At 44.5% G+C, this 16,596-nt stretch overlaps 1 protein-coding gene across 1 annotated transcript in view; it reads left to right on the top strand.

Moving 5' to 3' along the window:
* The window catches only part of Cacna2d3 (calcium voltage-gated channel auxiliary subunit alpha2delta 3), an 804,703-nt gene that overhangs the window by 176,719 nt on the left and 611,388 nt on the right, over positions 1 to 16,596 (top strand). Inside the window, exon 3 of the mRNA XM_032919383.1 lies at positions 6,166 to 6,282. Within this exon, the coding sequence (XP_032775274.1) occupies positions 6,166 to 6,282 (117 nt within the window). The remainder of the gene's footprint in view (positions 1 to 6,165; positions 6,283 to 16,596) is intronic.

Below are 16,596 nucleotides of genomic sequence, written 5' to 3'. Positions count from 1 at the left end.
GAGCATCTCACCTCCTGCAGAAAGGCAGAGAAAGCAAAGCTGGGAGTGTTAGCATCATTAAAGATCCTGGGTGGAACTGGCTGTTCCAACAGGAGCTTCTTCTCAGAAAGGCACTTGTACCACATCACTAGAGTCCCCTAGAACAGAGGGACTGAGAGGGAAAAACAAGGGACCCCTGGGATTTATGGTGGTTTTCGGTGGGTGTTCATCATGCTGGGCCCTTTACAGATGCTTTCCTAGTGAGACTAGAGAGTAGTGCTAGGAGTGGGGGCGTCCCTGGCGTTCTGAATGAAGACACTGAGGCCCAGGAGTTTTCTGTTGACTGTCAGCCTCCTGCATGTGTCTGGGGGAAGCGTCTCTTAGCTCTGCCTCTTGACCCTGAGTTCCGCACTCTTTGTAGGATTGCATTCATCCCTCTGTTTTATGCACTGAGGTTTTGATTCCCCCACTTCTGGTCAGTAATGTGTCCTCTCCCCAAGTCCTTCGGTGGCTTCAGAGGGCCTGCCTACAATCTCCCTGCTCTCAACACTACATCGCTGGATTTGTCTTTCATGATGCCTCCCTCTTCAGCTGCGTGTGCTCCAGCGACAGGAAGCAAGGGGACTTTGCTGAGCTACGGGCAGCCTCACTCTCTGGACCTTCCTAGGCTCTGCTTTCAAACACGCTTCCCTGATTCCCATCCCAATTTTTAGCACAAGGGTCTTACGAGATGATGGTCGCTACTTTCGCCAAACCCCCCACTCCTACAGGGTTATCTCCATCCCATTGCATCTTTGTCCATTGATCACACAGCTCCTGCTGACCCAGAACCACAGGCTTCCTCAGGGTTTGTCTTATTCACGGTCATGGGCTTGGTGTCCAGGATCCTGCCTGGCTTACCAGAGACACAAAGTGTAGTCTGTGGAACAAACAGAGCGTTAGAAACAGGAGCAGAGTGTGGTGGCTCCAGGTTTGATTATGGGAGAGCAGCCATGCCTTTCCTTTGTGTCATTCTTTCTGCTGTGTGATCCTGGGGTCCTCTTCATAATTTCCCAATTCCTTTCTGCAGAGAGAAGATAACTGATGGACAGAAGTGCCAGTAATGCAGTCAGGCCTTGATGCCGTGCCTGGGAAAGCTGTGAGGGCCATTTCTGGGGAGGGAATATGGCTTTATTCAAAACCTTCTTTGGTGCCTTACAGAGCAGGAGGAGGCTCCAAACACAGGTGACAATGGAAAAATCTCCCCTGGAGGCCCCAGGGCACTTTCCAAGTGGGTTTCTCCTCCCCCTTAGGGGTTTGGACTGGCAAGAGTTAGGTGTACTCCTTCACCCTGGCACTATGGTCCCCTTTGTAGGGGACCCCTAAGGAGAGTGGAAGCCATTGCCAGTACCTCCTTTGAGCCTGTCACATGGTGTTTGCTTTCTCTGAGCTGCTTTTGGGCAGCTCTTGTCAAGTGACTGTCCCCCGTTCTTGATATTTGATTCTTTTTCAGAGTCTAAGCTGCTGCTGGCAACAAAATCAATGAGACAGGTGATTATGGGAATGAAATGGGCCTTTCAAAACCAGTCTGCAAATATTTGGGCTGTCAATCTGTTGTCTCTCTACCGAGAAAAAGTTCAAAAGTCTGAGCAATTAGATGTCAAGCCTTTTTAGGTTTAAAATCTCTCTCCAAACCTTTGACTTTCACCAGCTAAGTAAACCCCTCATTCATCAGCTCCCTACTGCAGCACACAGGTAGCACCAACTCTCGGCAGACTGCTGATAACAGCACAGATAAGTACAAGAAATGTGTTCAGTACCGGCCTGGACAGATTCTGCTTTACTATTTATCTGCAGGGATTTTGATTGGACTCATTCCCTCTTTATAAAATAAGCTTGTGAATTTTTTTAGGCTGTTTAGATCATGAAAGGTTTTTTTTCCCTTTCATTCAACTGTGACAGATAGTTTTGCTGGGTATCACAGTCCAGGTTGACATTTGTGGTGTTTTAGTACTTGCAGTGTATTGCCCTAGGCTCTTCTAGCTCTCAAGAGTTTCCACTGAGAAATCAGGTATAATTCTGATGGATTTTCATTTATATGCAATTTTTTGCAGCTATCAATACCTTTTCTCTATATTTAGTGTTTTGACTATGATATCAACTTGAGAGTGGGGGGCATGAGAAGGATTCTAGGGAGGTTAGTTGTGAAGATATATAGTGGGGGAAAGGGAAGAGGGAATGATGTATTCTGTTTCAATTAAAAACATTTAAAATAAGCAAATAAATAATCAGAAGGGGCCCCTATTTTGTTCTAAATCGGACTACTAATTTCACATTCTTAATTTATAAAATGATATTCTCACCATTAAAGTTAGAATATAGATGTGAAAAAGAAGAGAGAAAAATAATGTGTGACTGCATAACCTGCTTCGAACACAGAAGATATCCTTTTAGCTGTGTGTATGCAGATTTTTGATTTAAAGGAAAATTGGCTAATGTTGCTTGTATTATTTTGCAACACACTATATGCCCTTTTGTTTCGTTCTTTGACGCAGTTTGGTATGGACATGTGGGATTCATACAGTTGCTGCCAATCAGGCCTATCTCTTCTTGTAGAATTCTTTTTAAGGCCTTTGATGCATGTTACTGCTCTAGTCCACTAAGGGCTTGCCCTGGACTCTAGACATGACACTCATGGGTTTCTCTCCCTGTTTTTCACAATCTTCTAACACAAGCAATACCAAACATTTCCTGGGAAGACCAAAGCATTTACCTGTCCTGTTTCCAGCAGTCACTAACATCCTGAGAAGGCAGGATGACTTCCCAGGGTGGCAGGAGAGTAGAACACACTCAGTCCACTGTCAAAGAGCATTTGTTGGCATCCGTGCTGCAGGAAGAGTGGGCGATAGGAAGGAGGGCAACAGGGAGCTTGGGTTGGCACCTATTGTGTTGATACCTTTGACTACAACACACGTACAAGCGGTCCCTGGAGGTCACTAAGGTTACTCTCCTCCTCACAGAGGAGGTTCAGGAGAGAGATGCAGGGATATCTTACTGGAAAGTCAAGAGTTAAATAAGTCACCTCCCTTCTGGATGATTAGAGGGGAAATACATGCAAACAATACTGGGTCTCATAAGAAAACCAACAGGGTCAGAGTCAGATTCACTGTGAAGCATATTTTTTCTAGATCTCTTGACATCAAAGAATCACTGAAGGTAAAGATTCATTTCACTCTCTCTGTAAGAGAGAGAGAGAGAGAGAGAGAGAGAGAGAGAGAGAGAGAGAGAGAGAGAGTGTGTGTGTGTGTGTGTGTGTGTGTGTTGTATTTTCAGTACTGAATTAGCCTTGGGCATAAAACCTGGTCCCTGCTGTGAACTTTGGATCACATCTGGTGAAGAGAGGAAAACCCCAGATCTATAGGTCCTGGCTGGCTTTTGAACCTAGGAAAAGCTTCCAGTGATTGTCACTGAAGTTGACAGATACTAGAGGATACTCTTAGCCAGGGTTGGGCTGTCCAGGGTCCCACATCCCAGGCCACTTCCCATAGATGGGAGATGTCACCGTTAGAGAGCCAAAGGACAGTGCACCTGCCTCTTGGCCTGTATCTGATGTTGCATCAGATTGCAGTGTATCATCATCAAATAATCATTGTCACCACCACCACCACCACCACCACCACCACCACCACCACCACCACCACCACCACCACCACCACCACCACTACCACCACCCTCCACCATTATCATCTCTTACCTGTTCTGCATTGAGCTTTATTAAGAAAGTCCCTATAAGTATGAGCAGTAAGTGGATCAGTAACCATAACAGTTACAGTACTGAAAAGATAAGTCCAGCTTCTTCTGGCTGGGTTTCAAGCAGGATCCAGAACAGCTTTGCTACGAAGGAGGAAGAGGAGAGCAGGAAAAGGAGGAATAATGACTTCCTAGAAAGACTCAAAGAGTGGGTCCCAAGAGTTAACTCGTCTGACCTTTATGTATGATCTCAGGGATCACGGAGAAGGACGATCCTGTAACTCCTGGGCCATTACAGGCCCTTGCACACACAGCAGCTCAGAATGTCTATTGAATAGTGCAGCAGGCCTTCACCTTGCTCTCTGCCTTCAGGTGACTCAGAAATAGCATTTATATCTCAGGACTGACTTCATTCTAAGAACCCATCGGCTCTGGTGCTCAGGGCTGAGGTCTCACTTTCCAGTACCTGTCTCTTCTTACTGTAACTTCCTTCTTCGCTGGTGTCTGGTAGTGGATGTTGCAATTGGGCTGAGAGTGGGATGTGCTGCTTCTAGAACCCAAGGTCAGATGCCCTGGCTCACTGCTGCCTGCTAGGGGTCTCCTTTAAGTCTTAGGAAACTGGCAGAACCCTTCCCTACCTCACTCTTTTCTTGGGATCTATGCCTCTGTCCTCCAGCACTAATCTGCTTTTACTTTATTTATTTATTTATTTATTTATTTATTTATTTATTTATTTATTTATTGCTGTGCCAGGGTCCAACCTAACCTGCACGTGCAAGTGCAGAGCTCTTCTGTGGAAGCAGCCCATTCCCCCCTCCCAAATTCTCCTTTTGGACTCCAGTTCTATTGCCTCAAAGGATTCGGACATTGGAAATGGAATGAGTCGTGTTTTGAGTGACACAGCACATATTGTTTTTCTAGCTGAGTCTTGGGTAGTAGGCTGGCCTCTGCTGGCCAGGAAAAATGGTGCCTCCTAGTTCCAAGTTTAAAGGTAGAGGTTGGGGGGGGGATGAAGAGAGGATAGATATTTAAGCCCTGGAAATTATCCTGCCATTAAATATCTGTAGACTTATCACTCAGAAATAACTCTATAGACACCACAGAATCAAGCTGCAGTATGAACCCCCTGATTGTTCTAAGGGGAAGCTTGAGGTGAGGTGTTAACAACTCAGCTTGAAGTAAAACAACACATAATGCCCCCAGTGCCTCAGTCTTTTTCTAAGGATTTGAGCATCACGATGTTGTTTCCACACTGACATGAAAGTATTGTGAATTCCTTTTGGGATTCCCAATAAGAAGCAGCCTTTTCATTTAATCTGAACAAAAGCTGACTTCATTCAAACCAACTTCCTTCTGAGGAACCTTTACACACCAGTCAGGGCCCATCAGAGCTTTTGCTCACACACATTATATCTATTAAGATTTATCCCATTAACCTTAAAACTGAGCTGTCGAAGGAGAAACTAATTTTAAAGATAAAAGTGTATTGGTGTAAGCCATGCAATTTTTATGAACAATAACTGGTATTAACTTTCCTTGTATTTGGCAAGTTTTTTATTGTGACTTAGCAGAGGCATCGTGGATTCGACACGAATGCCCGCATCAGTCTCAAGTTATCTGTTGGCGACCACCTACAAGCCAACTTCAGTTAGGCCTGCTATTGGGAAAAGGGACTGTATGGCTCCCTCAGAGGGCCTGAGGAGCCTTCGGGAGTTTCTGGACCACTTTTAGAATTGCTGCTTTAAACAAATTAGTTATCACAATTTGTCATTGTCCTCTGAATTAGTGAGTTGCCAGTGCATACATTTATTGGTTCCACTCTAATGCATTCTTGCGTGTGTGTACGTGCATGTGTGCATGCATGCGTGTGCGTGTGTATATGTGTGTATATGTGTGTGTGTGTATGTGTGTTTGTAAAATCGGCCACATTCATCCATCACTCTCTTCTCTTCCCCTCTCCCTCCTGCTAATTGTCCCAAATACCTCCTTCAGTTTTTTTGTCTTACTGCTCCCCCGACCCCCGCCAAAATACACACTCCACATCTGAGAGGAAACATGCATCATGCGCGAGTGAATGGCCCCAGGACCAGTGTTAGTCTTTCTGAATACGGCTTATGGTGCTAAACATGATGATCTGGTCTCCGTGTATGTGATGGGTTTTTAAAGAAAAATTCATCTTAAGTCGAGAAGATGAGGAAACCATGCATTTAGTCACCCCCTAGGGCATTCCTTGGATGAGCGATGAGCCAGCTTTTGATTAGCTTTTGGGTGCTGTGTCAGCTTCCGGTCAGCACCAGGCTCCATTTTCAGGTGTCTTAGTAATTGTGAGATGCAACCCACCATCCCTGACTCCAACAGACATGATGTTGATAAGGTCTTATTTTTATATCCATCAGAGGAAATCCCACATGTGGGACCTTAGAAGCACACTCCTAACAGTGCCCTTTGTCCTTACAGAAATACAAAGAGTATGAGAAAGACGTTGCCATTGAAGAAATCGACGGTCTCCAACTGGTGAAAAAGCTGGCCAAGAACATGGAAGAGATGTTTCACAAGAAGTCCGAGGCAGTGCGGGTAAGCATTGCGGGCTCTGTGCTATGCTGTGCAGACACACATAGGCGGCTGGTGTTTGGGGGCTGGCACTGATGAACCAGGTGGTGGAGTTTGCCCACTGCACAAATGCTCCTTCTTCTGTCCTCACTCTGGGGGGCAAGCAACACACTTTGCACTCTTCACTCATGGAGTTCCAGAGCCAGTTTTCATCTCTGGATCTTATGCTTCCACTAAAAGGTTACAGAGGATGGACCCCCTCCCCCCCAACTCTGTTCTGCCCTCCTAACTTCTCTGGGTCACTCGGGGACATTGTGATTCACTGGACAGCTTTAAAAGATTTTTAAAAACAACTGCCCCAGTGTGGAACTGAACACCTCGGTGGGGGCAGATGAGTCTGGAAGAAGTTGGATGTTCTCCTTGTTTTATTGGAGCGTTACTGAGATTACAATGTTTGTATTGATCCAAATAGCTCTCTCTGAGATTTCCCATCAGCTGGATGAAGGGAACTGCAGGGTATATGGGTCTTTTGTTTTGTTTTTGTTTTGATTGCTAAATTGGCTTCCTACTTTACGTTTAACTGTTGGTCTAGCACTGTAGCCCAGGGCCTGGTGCTTCTTAGACGAAGAGTGGACCACCCCAGGTCACTTAAATCAATCTGGAAATCCCCTCAAACCCTACTTGTCTCACCCAGATGATTCTAGATCCTGTGGAGTTGAGAATCAAGACTGACTGTCACACATAGAGGAAGTATCATCTGGAACTGTGACCACATGATAGAAAACTGTGATTTGTGCCTTCTTGTGCGTTTTTCTAGAGTCTACTTTCTTGGATTTCCATGTGTGTGCTTATATTTTTCTTCTTTCCCATTTTGAAAATTATGGCGCCCGCTTGCCCTTTGTTCCAGCTTTTCTATCCTTTCTTTCAGCCACTCTCTGGTAATTTCTCATGGCACTGCATTCTGTGATTTCCTTGGACAGTTGACTACATGTTTATTAATTGATCCCACGGCCCCTGCAGCTACCTATTTGTCCATTTAAGTTGTTTGCAAGTTTTGAAATCAATATTACTGCAGTGAAGGTTCAGGAATATCAACAATAAATCAAACAATCCTTAGAGGGCATCCCTTTGAAGATTTTGCCAATATTCACCTATACTGTTGTTGCCAACCCCCACGGTGAAGGTTCTTTTGCCATCTGCAGGTTACAAAAGGGGCATGGAGAGGTAGGAGCTATGTAGCATCTCTGCAGTCACATGGGTATGGAGCGCCAGTTCACCAGAGTTCACATTCCTCACTACCTGTATGTACTTAGTATCCTAGACTACGCACCACTTCCTTAGTGGAGAGTTTCTGAAGGCATCTAAATGCTCCAATTGAGTGATTTGTGATTAAGAAAACAATATTGTTTCAGTAAGGGTATGTTAGTTTACAGCCCCCAAGTGACATCTGAATGCTTTTCTCTTGGAAAAAATATAAATACACACACACACACACACACATGTGTAATATATATATATAATTGTTTTTATGTTATTATTATTATTATTTTATTTTGCAATTTGGGGGTTCTAAAATTTTTAAATTCCCATTACATAGTCTGTGTGTGTGTGTGTGTGTGTGTGTGTAGGGGCACACAGATGGTGCAGTGTGTATATAGAGGTTAGAGGTCATGTTGTAGTAGTTCTCTTTCTGCTGTATGGGTCAAATTCAGATGGTCAGGCCTGGCAAAAATGTCTTTATCTGCTGGGCTATCTTTTTGTTGTTCTTTGGTTGTCATTGTTATTATTATTATTATTATTATTATTATTATTATTATTTTGAGAAAGGATTCCACTGTGAAATTAAGGCTGGCTTGGAAGTCTCTCTGGCAGGCCTCGAACTCAAGTTCCTCTGCTCTGGTCTCCTGGGTGCTAGGATTACAGGAGTGTTACCATATCTGGCCCATTTTCATTCTATTTTAAACCCTAGTAGCAGCATTATCAGTTTCAGTGAAGAAATCTATTGTTTTCATTTGTATCTCTTTGCAAATCACAGGACTTTAGGGGAGAAAAGAAAGTAAATAGCTGTTCATTCTGTTTGTAGAGTTGGTAGACAAGAAAGCCCTGATTTCAGGGACATGAGGCACTTGACAGAATGTATGTGCAGGGCACTCCTTGGCCGAAGCACCAGCTCCTGGACCTGGACCCTCTGCAGTGTGTGCTGCTCATGGGCTGTAGATGTACTAACAGGGATTTCGGTCCTAATCCAAGGTGAGGCTGGTGAGGACAGTCGAGCAGGCCCCTGTGGATCTCCTTTCTGCTCGTACCTCCTTAGAGCCAGGCAGAGTACGCGCTTATAGGCTTACCGAGCTCATGATGCACCTGGCCAGGAGCTAGAAGGTTATGCTATGCCGTTTAGATTTCGTGTCAACCCCTGGAGTTATCATTGTCCTAGAAATGAGCGTACAAGCTGAGCTGTGAAAGTCATTTACCTGGGTCACACCCAGGGTGCAGGTTTAGTGTTTGCATCCTCAAAGGCGTGAGTACAGCTGTGTGATGCACTGCCCTGGAATCTAACGCCTGCCAAACGGAAAGCACTCCATGCACGTCTGTGTAAAGCTTTTCCCATCTTGTGAACATGTGATAGAGAAGGAGTCCCGGGGCTGCAGGAAGCACCTGGATGGGGACAGGAGGGAATAGGAGCTGGCTTCAGCCATTCAATATTGCCTAATTTTGAAGCCATTTTGCTTTAAATTAGTGGCATCAAAAAAAAAATCCTATTTGATACGGCCGGTGCAATTTCTTTGAGAAGGAAAAAGAAAGCGTCCTGTTTGGATGCGAATGTTCCCAGGGTAAGGCCGGTCTGCGCACTCTGAAATGTGTATTTTTTTTCTATCTTAAAATTCACACGCAGGTCCTTTGTAAGCAAATTGGATGCTGCCCCATCATGGGAGCTGCATTCAGCTTTCTGTGGTTCTCTTTACCCACAGACCTTGATTTTTGTTGGGATACTGACCAGGGCTCCGTGCCTCCTAGGCGGTGTTCTTCCACTGTGCCACAGCTCCCAGTGGTTTTTACCAGGATTCAGCTGAGAATGGGTTAGCCCCATTGTGCCCTCGCACCTTTGTTGGCAGCAACATAAAGGCATGGCCACTTGGAATGAACTGCTAGCTTACCTTGAAGCCAAAGAAGGAATGACTGGGACTCTTCCTATTGTAATGACACCTTGTTTCCTGAGCAGAAAGCTTCATTTTGGGGTCTGTGGGCATTTGGAGCAGTCAAAGACCTCAGGTTTTCCCTGTAGCCATCTTTGCAGTGTTGCAGTAGAAAGGCCCAATCCAAAAGGAGAAGGGTTTTTTGCCTGCCATCTTACTAAGTAGACAATGGGCCAGGAACAGAACAGATTTGCAGATTGTCATTTCCTCAATTCCTCTGCCCCAGCCCTAGAAATTTGCATCAGAGCACAGTCCTGGAGGTCCTCTCTTTACCCTTGACAGTGTCCCCAAGCTGATGTCACTCATCATTGGGCCTTAAGAACACATACAAGGAAAACCTGGTTTGCAAGCCACAGTGACTACTAAAAGCACCCCTGACGTGTGGAGTATCTTGAAACTGTCTAGAGCTGTAGACCAGCTTTGGCTTACCCAGGTAGGTTCCATTTGCTCCAGGGAAACCTGACTCCAGTAACCCAGACCTTTAACACACACAGTCTGTCATCTCCAGGCTGTTGAACAATGTTGTTCTTTTTCTCCGTCTCTCTGGCTTGATTTCATCATTCCCCTCCATCACTTTGCCTGGTGATTAGTTGAATCAGAGCGATTTTATCATGCTCCGGCCCTATTTGAATTCTTCTCCACTATGCAATTATCCTATCATGGAAAGTCCTATTTTCTGCCCGTCAGATGTCTGAGGTAAATGTGAAACCTAAAGTGGCCTGCCCATTATATAACCTCTGTCATACGGCTGGTAATGGACTACATGCAACTTTTTTCCCCCTTCGGACTAGCAAATTATAAATAACCTTAGCCTCCGTAATTGCCATTAACATAATGGCGCCATCATTATGACAGCTCTTCTTAACTCTATTTTCTAGACAATTTTAATGCCAGGGGTAGTTTGAATAATTTCTGTAAATCCACTCGAGGGCTGGCTCCAGGTTGTTTGAAGGAGCAAGGCTGCCGCTTGCTTTGGTGCACAACAGCTATGCACAGGGCATTATCTCCCGATTTCTCTATTCAAATATGTACGTGCTACCCGGCTCTCAATGGATGTTGCCGAGCTGTTGATACCAAGCTTCTGCTTCTTTTGAATGGCCAAGGAGTGGAATCAATTCGCTTTTTCTTTATCAGCGTCTCGAGGAGCCTCTCCAAATGCTGAATTTAGCAGAAACAACATGCACCTGCCTCCTGCCTGCCGGTGGCACACTCCCATTGGGCTATTCTAAGTGACACCTGGGCTACTTGCCTATGACATAAGTCAGAACTTATTTGAGATGCAGAAAGAAGTCAAACTTGGCACGAGTCCTCTGTTTGCTGAGCCGCCGGCTTTAAGAAAAGTGCCCTGATTTGAGGGAAGGCAGACGGCAGTGGGTAGACGATTACCTGGTCTTGGTGATGTGAACAGGCGTGCCTCAGCCCTTGTCTTTCAGATCTGCCCCTTCACTGGGAGCAACCAAAGCTGTCAATCACCTTAAAGCATCTGCTCTAGCTCCAGGGAACTCTGGATAGGCAGGGCCCCTGTGGAGAATTTGCAATTCTTAGGTGCACCCTCATTTCTAAAACGAGGCATCGGTGGAGTGGCATTTGCCTTGGATCATACAGAGACACTCTTCCTTCACCTTCTAGATTTGGGCGGGCTTACCATCCTCCCCCTGTTTTCTCAGGAGACCTGGTTTCTGCAAAGGGCAGGGTTGACTTTATGCTGAGTCCTACAGATCTTAGATCTCCATAAACTTAAACACGTATCTGGGAGAGGGGAGGGGGTCATGAAAAGATGGCGCCTGTTAAGCAGCTCATTAAGTAGTTCACTTTCTATTGAAATAATCGGAAGCATCGGGCAGAGTGGACTCCAGCCCAGGCAGGGAGGAGACATAGAAAGCAGGTTGTAACTGTACTCATGACGGGAAGACTTGTTTTCAAACCTCTGGGAGGAGATGTTTAATAATTTCCTCCAAACACTCACGGCTCGGAGCTGTAAATAAGCCTAATCTCTTTCACTGGCTTTCTCATTTCCATTGGTAAAATGAGAAACTGGGCACTTGAAAAGCATTTTGCTTAAAACCACACACTCCTGCTTCTTGGAAGAACTAAAGGAGACTTAGAGTTTGTGCTCAGGCCTCTGTCTCCAGCTACCTGCTGTTCATTGTGGAACTGATGCCTATTATAGCTGTGCTGTGGAAAGTAACTGCTGTTGTACAGTAATTCAATTTCAGCGCATTCACACATCACTTCCCCGATAGGGGCTTATCTGGAGAAACCTCGGACTTGAAAGCTTTTTATCTAGAAATTCCACATGCCCTGGGCCGTTTTTCCTAGGTAATAGATACAGCATTTGCATTTAATAAACATTTACCTTCTCAGAAAACTGGATTTCTTTCCCTTCCAGAAGAGATTTACGCCAGTCTTCCAAGAAGCCAGAGGCACTATTAAAGCAACTTTCTCTAGCTGTTTCTTGACTGATGGATGTGTATATATGTATGATTATAAAGTGCACCTACACTGCAGTGTAAATATATACACTGCGGCACACGGGACGCTGAGGACAGCAAAGGCAGACTCTACCAGCAGCAGAAGCTCGGAGTGGCTAATAGCTATGGAGGGAAATACTTTTGGCTTCAAGACGCTGTTGAGAACTGTTGATAAGACACGGTTTCCAAAGGCTGCGAGTTAAGTTCGGAATGAAATCAACAATTTTGTTGATAACTTCTAAACTATTTTGGTAAAAGGCCACACATCCTAGAATATATGAGCAGTACGAACTGAACACAGTTGGTTAAATGTAGGATGAAAAAAGAAAAAAAGAAAGGAAGGAAAAAGAGAAAGAAAGAAAGGAAGGAAGAAAGAAAGGAAGGAAGAAAGGAAGAAAGGAAGAAAGAAAGGATGAGGCTGGGTGTGTAGGGAAGGGGTTGAATCTGGGATCAGTTGGGAGAGGGAGCAAGTGTCATCAAAACACTCTGTAAAAAATTCTCAAAGAACCAACAAAAGTTAAAAATTAAAGCTTTTTAATTTTAAAATTTAAAATACAAAATTTAATTAAATTTTAATTTTAAATAAAAAGGCAGCAAATTGAAAAGTATGAGACGGGAAATGTTCATAGCATTCCCGCTTCTCTTCTGTAGAAATCGAGTCCGTAATGAGCAATTTTGGGCTCTCAGGATCTGAAGTCGTCAGACACAGCTAAGACGCTGTCAGTCCCCTGCCACAGAATTTAAGCTAATTTATTGCTCATCTATTTCATAAGCCAATTTGAACAGAACCAATTCAAGGGAGACTTCTTCATGTGAACATCCACATACTACATCTATCTATCTATACCTAATCCATCTATCTATAAATGAAATGCACGGAAGCGCCATACGCCAATAAGCGTGTTTGCTATGCCCTTTATGTTACAACTTTCAGTCATATGACACAGAATTAACCAACTGAACATGAGTGTGGGTCTGAGTTAATAACAGAATGAACTAAATTAATAATGCACTTGTCTGGTTAGACCCTAACACATTGGTTGCATTTTCATTTCTGCTTAGATTGAATAGGGGCTGACTAAAGCAGTAGTCACCGAGCCTGCAAGGGTCTGCACTGGGTCCTCTGCATACCAGTTGTGTTGTTTAGCTTGGGTATTTTGTGGGACCCCTAAGAGTTGGAGTGGGGATGTCTCTGACTGCCTGCTCTTGGGACCCTTTTCCTCTCAGTGGGTTGCCTCATTCAGCCTTGATGTGACGGGTCTGTGACAAGCTTATTGTGACACGTTATGCTGTGTTCATTTGATATCTCTGGGAGGCCTTCTATTTCTGAAGGGGAAAGGAAGGAGTAGTGGATTAGGGGAGAGGAGAAGTGGGGATGTATTGAATAAAAATACTGAAAAAAAAATCTCTTTTGTGGCTGGGCACATGCCCTTAAATCCCAGCACGTGGGAGGCAGAAGCAGGTAGATGTCTATGGAGAGCAGACAAAGTCCTGAGTGGATGTATCTGTAGGAGAAAGTCTGAGTGAATCCCTATTATTAATAAAGACCAGTGCCTCAGATGCAGGGGAATTGGCAAAGCCTTCCTTTGGTCCATTTGTGCAAATGTTGCCAGAGTGTACAGAAAGCGTCTACAGCAGCTTTGATCTCGTGGATGTTAAAAGCCTGAGATTACTCTCCAGCAAGTATCTCTTCTGAAGGCTCTCCCCTTTGCAGCACGCGTAGAACATTTCCGTACGCTGAGTCATGGGTGCTGCGCTGTCAGAGTGTGAACAGCCCACCTGATCCCACCTCTTGGGTGTAAGTGTTTGTAATGGCTTCATCCTCTTGTCACTCCAGTCAGGTCTCCAAGACCGAGCCTTTCCTAGATGCGGCAGGTTTCTGTGAGTTCTAAGTCAGCCTAGTCTACATAGCGAGTGTCAGGCTGGATGAGGATACATTATGAGACTCTGAGTCAAGATAAGAAACAAACAACAAACAAACACATTCCCCCCCCCACAAAAGCAGTTTGATAACTAACTTGTAAGTTTGTCTTTTAGATAAAATGGGCTTGAGATAACAACCTTAATGATTTTCTTACATGAAGCAGAAGAAAACAGACACCCCCACCCCCAAATCCAAATGTAGATAGTTAGATGAAAGCCAGAAACCTCTGTATTTGTAGTCTCAAATGAGAATATTAGATCAGACACAGACTAAGGAGCCAGCAGACAAAACAGCATGTAGAAACAAGGACATGAAATCAATAATTACCACGAACACAGATTAAAGAATACATAATGGAATTATAATAGATCAGATTGCCTTCAGCAAAAACAAGGTAGACAATTTACATCTCGATGTCTCGATGTAAGGAGCAACCCAAGGAGAGACAGAAAGATGAAAAGATAAAGCTACTTATATAGACGAGATTAATTTATCCCCTGGTTTTAAGAGCTGGGCAGCAGGAAGGAGATACCCTTAGGAATGACATTTTCTAATAGAAGCAAGAAAACGCTTGCCAGTGGAATACTTTGACCTCCTTCAACAAATCCCAATGAGGGAACCTCAGAGGACAGCTCTCTATCCAGATTTGCCCCCTGAGGTCACATAGTACCAGGATTACTTCTCCCACTACTGTTGTCTTAAAAGAGGCAGTAACAGTCTTTTCTTAGAAACAGTTTGCCTTTGTTGGGCTTGTTGGAAAGGAGAGTAGAAGGGTGGTAGAGAAGGAGGAAGAAGCTGGATCCGAGGACAGACAAGATTAAGGAGGAAAGACCTTCCTTCAGATTTAGTAAAAGTCCCAGCACTTGGAAGACAGAGAAGGGAGGATCCTTGGGGCTCACTGGCTGGCTAGTCTAGCCTATTGGCTGAGGTCCAGGCCAATGAGAGTCCTTGTCTCAAGGTATGTGGTGTTCATGTTCATTAGGACTCTACCTGAGATTGTCCTCTGGCCTGTATACACTCACATGCTCTCTCTCTCTCTCTCTCTCTCTCTCTCTCTCTCTCTCTCTCTCTCTCTCTCACACACACACACACACACACACACCCCTGTTGAAATGTTGTCTTTTACCATCTATTGTAATACTAAGTGCTGGCCCCTAAGACTTGAAGTCAGCTTGTAGCTCCTGGAACCTTATCCCCAAGTTAATTCTGGTTGGTGAATAAAGATGCCAAGAACCAATATCTGGGCAGAAGAGACATAGATGGGGTGGGGGTGGGGGTTCTCGGACTTTGAGAGAGAGGACTACAAGGAGGGAGCAGAAGGAAGCCTATGTGAAAAGGAAGGACTGCAGGAGGGAGAAGGAGAACCGCCATGGGCTAAGGACCATGAAAGCGTGGCCCAGAGGGCTGCCCAATTGGGTTAGGAGCAGCCCAGATCAAACGGTAAGTAATAGCTTGGGCTATGGATAGGAGAAAGGTTCTAACAGCCTGGAGGGTAGGCGACTGCTCAGCTATTGTGCTGCCTAAGGCACAGGAAAATAGAAAGGCTGTGTGTGTCTTTCATTCAGGAACTTAAATGGTCTAAGGAGGGGAAGAAGCCCTGGGCCTGGACACACACACACACACACACACACACACACACACACACACATACATATATGCACACACACACATATATACACACACATACACACACACACACACACACACACACACACACATCCCTCCATGCATAAAGCAAAACAAAACAAAGAAATTGAGAATGTCAACTATTCCTTAATTTTAAAATCCTTGGCAAGTTCAATTAACAAAATTACCAAATGTAGTCAACTGAAGCCAGCTGAGGTACTAAATGATGTATTTCCCTCATCTTTAAATTTCTCTCTCCCATTTTAATGTCAACCTTGTTCTTTAACATATATGTGGGCTCTTTAACCACCCTGGGGGTTTCTGTTTAGAGTGTGTCTAACCCCCAGAGGTTGGAAGGAAGCTTTTGAAAATAATACATATTGTAAACACATTTACACAATGATGAATATAGGCTTCTGTAACTATAGAACAATGCACTTTCTGGTGGTACAGCTGAGCAGCTCTCTCAATACATACTGAGGTAGAGCGTAGCATTTTACTCTGACTAGCAGTAATATAGTATCTTATTAGCAGGAACATAGTATCTTATTAGCAGGAACATAGTATCTTAGCAATAATATGGTATCATTGCCTGTAAAGAATTTTGGCTATGTATTTAATGCTGCATCCAGGGTTTGGGCTTGTGTTGCCAGGGTGCTGCAGGACTGGTAAGATACCATTTCTCCTCCATCCTCCCCCAATGGCTACTTGTTCAAATTTGACCTTTGGTATCCTATAGGCAAGAAGTGGTAACTCATATCCTTTATGTCATCCCCTCAGTGTTGGTAGGATTCTTCTGGCTTCCTACTGGAGTGTGAGGCAAAGTATTCCAAATCAGAGAGTGTGGACTGGAGAATGTGCCAGGCCCAGGTACTAGCCCCTTCTCTAACAGGGAGGTCTGTAGGCTCAGACCCTTTGATTGGCATGTTTTGGGATCCTCCCCTTGTTTTTCTCTTTCTGGAGTACACTAGGCTTTCTGAGTGGGGGTGCCAGCTATTTGGATGAGTTCTGGGAAACCCAACTTCTCAGTACTGAAGCACTGTCATAACCACAGTGTTTTGGATTTCTCTTCTGTGGGAGGAATTTCTAGTTCCAGGAAAAGGGAAACTTGGCAGCCCCTCAT

This window comes from Rattus rattus, chromosome 13 (assembly GCF_011064425.1).
Source record: "Rattus rattus isolate New Zealand chromosome 13, Rrattus_CSIRO_v1, whole genome shotgun sequence".
Lineage (NCBI taxonomy): Eukaryota > Metazoa > Chordata > Mammalia > Rodentia > Muridae > Rattus > Rattus rattus.
This window is presented reverse-complemented; position numbering and strand designations above follow the sequence as displayed.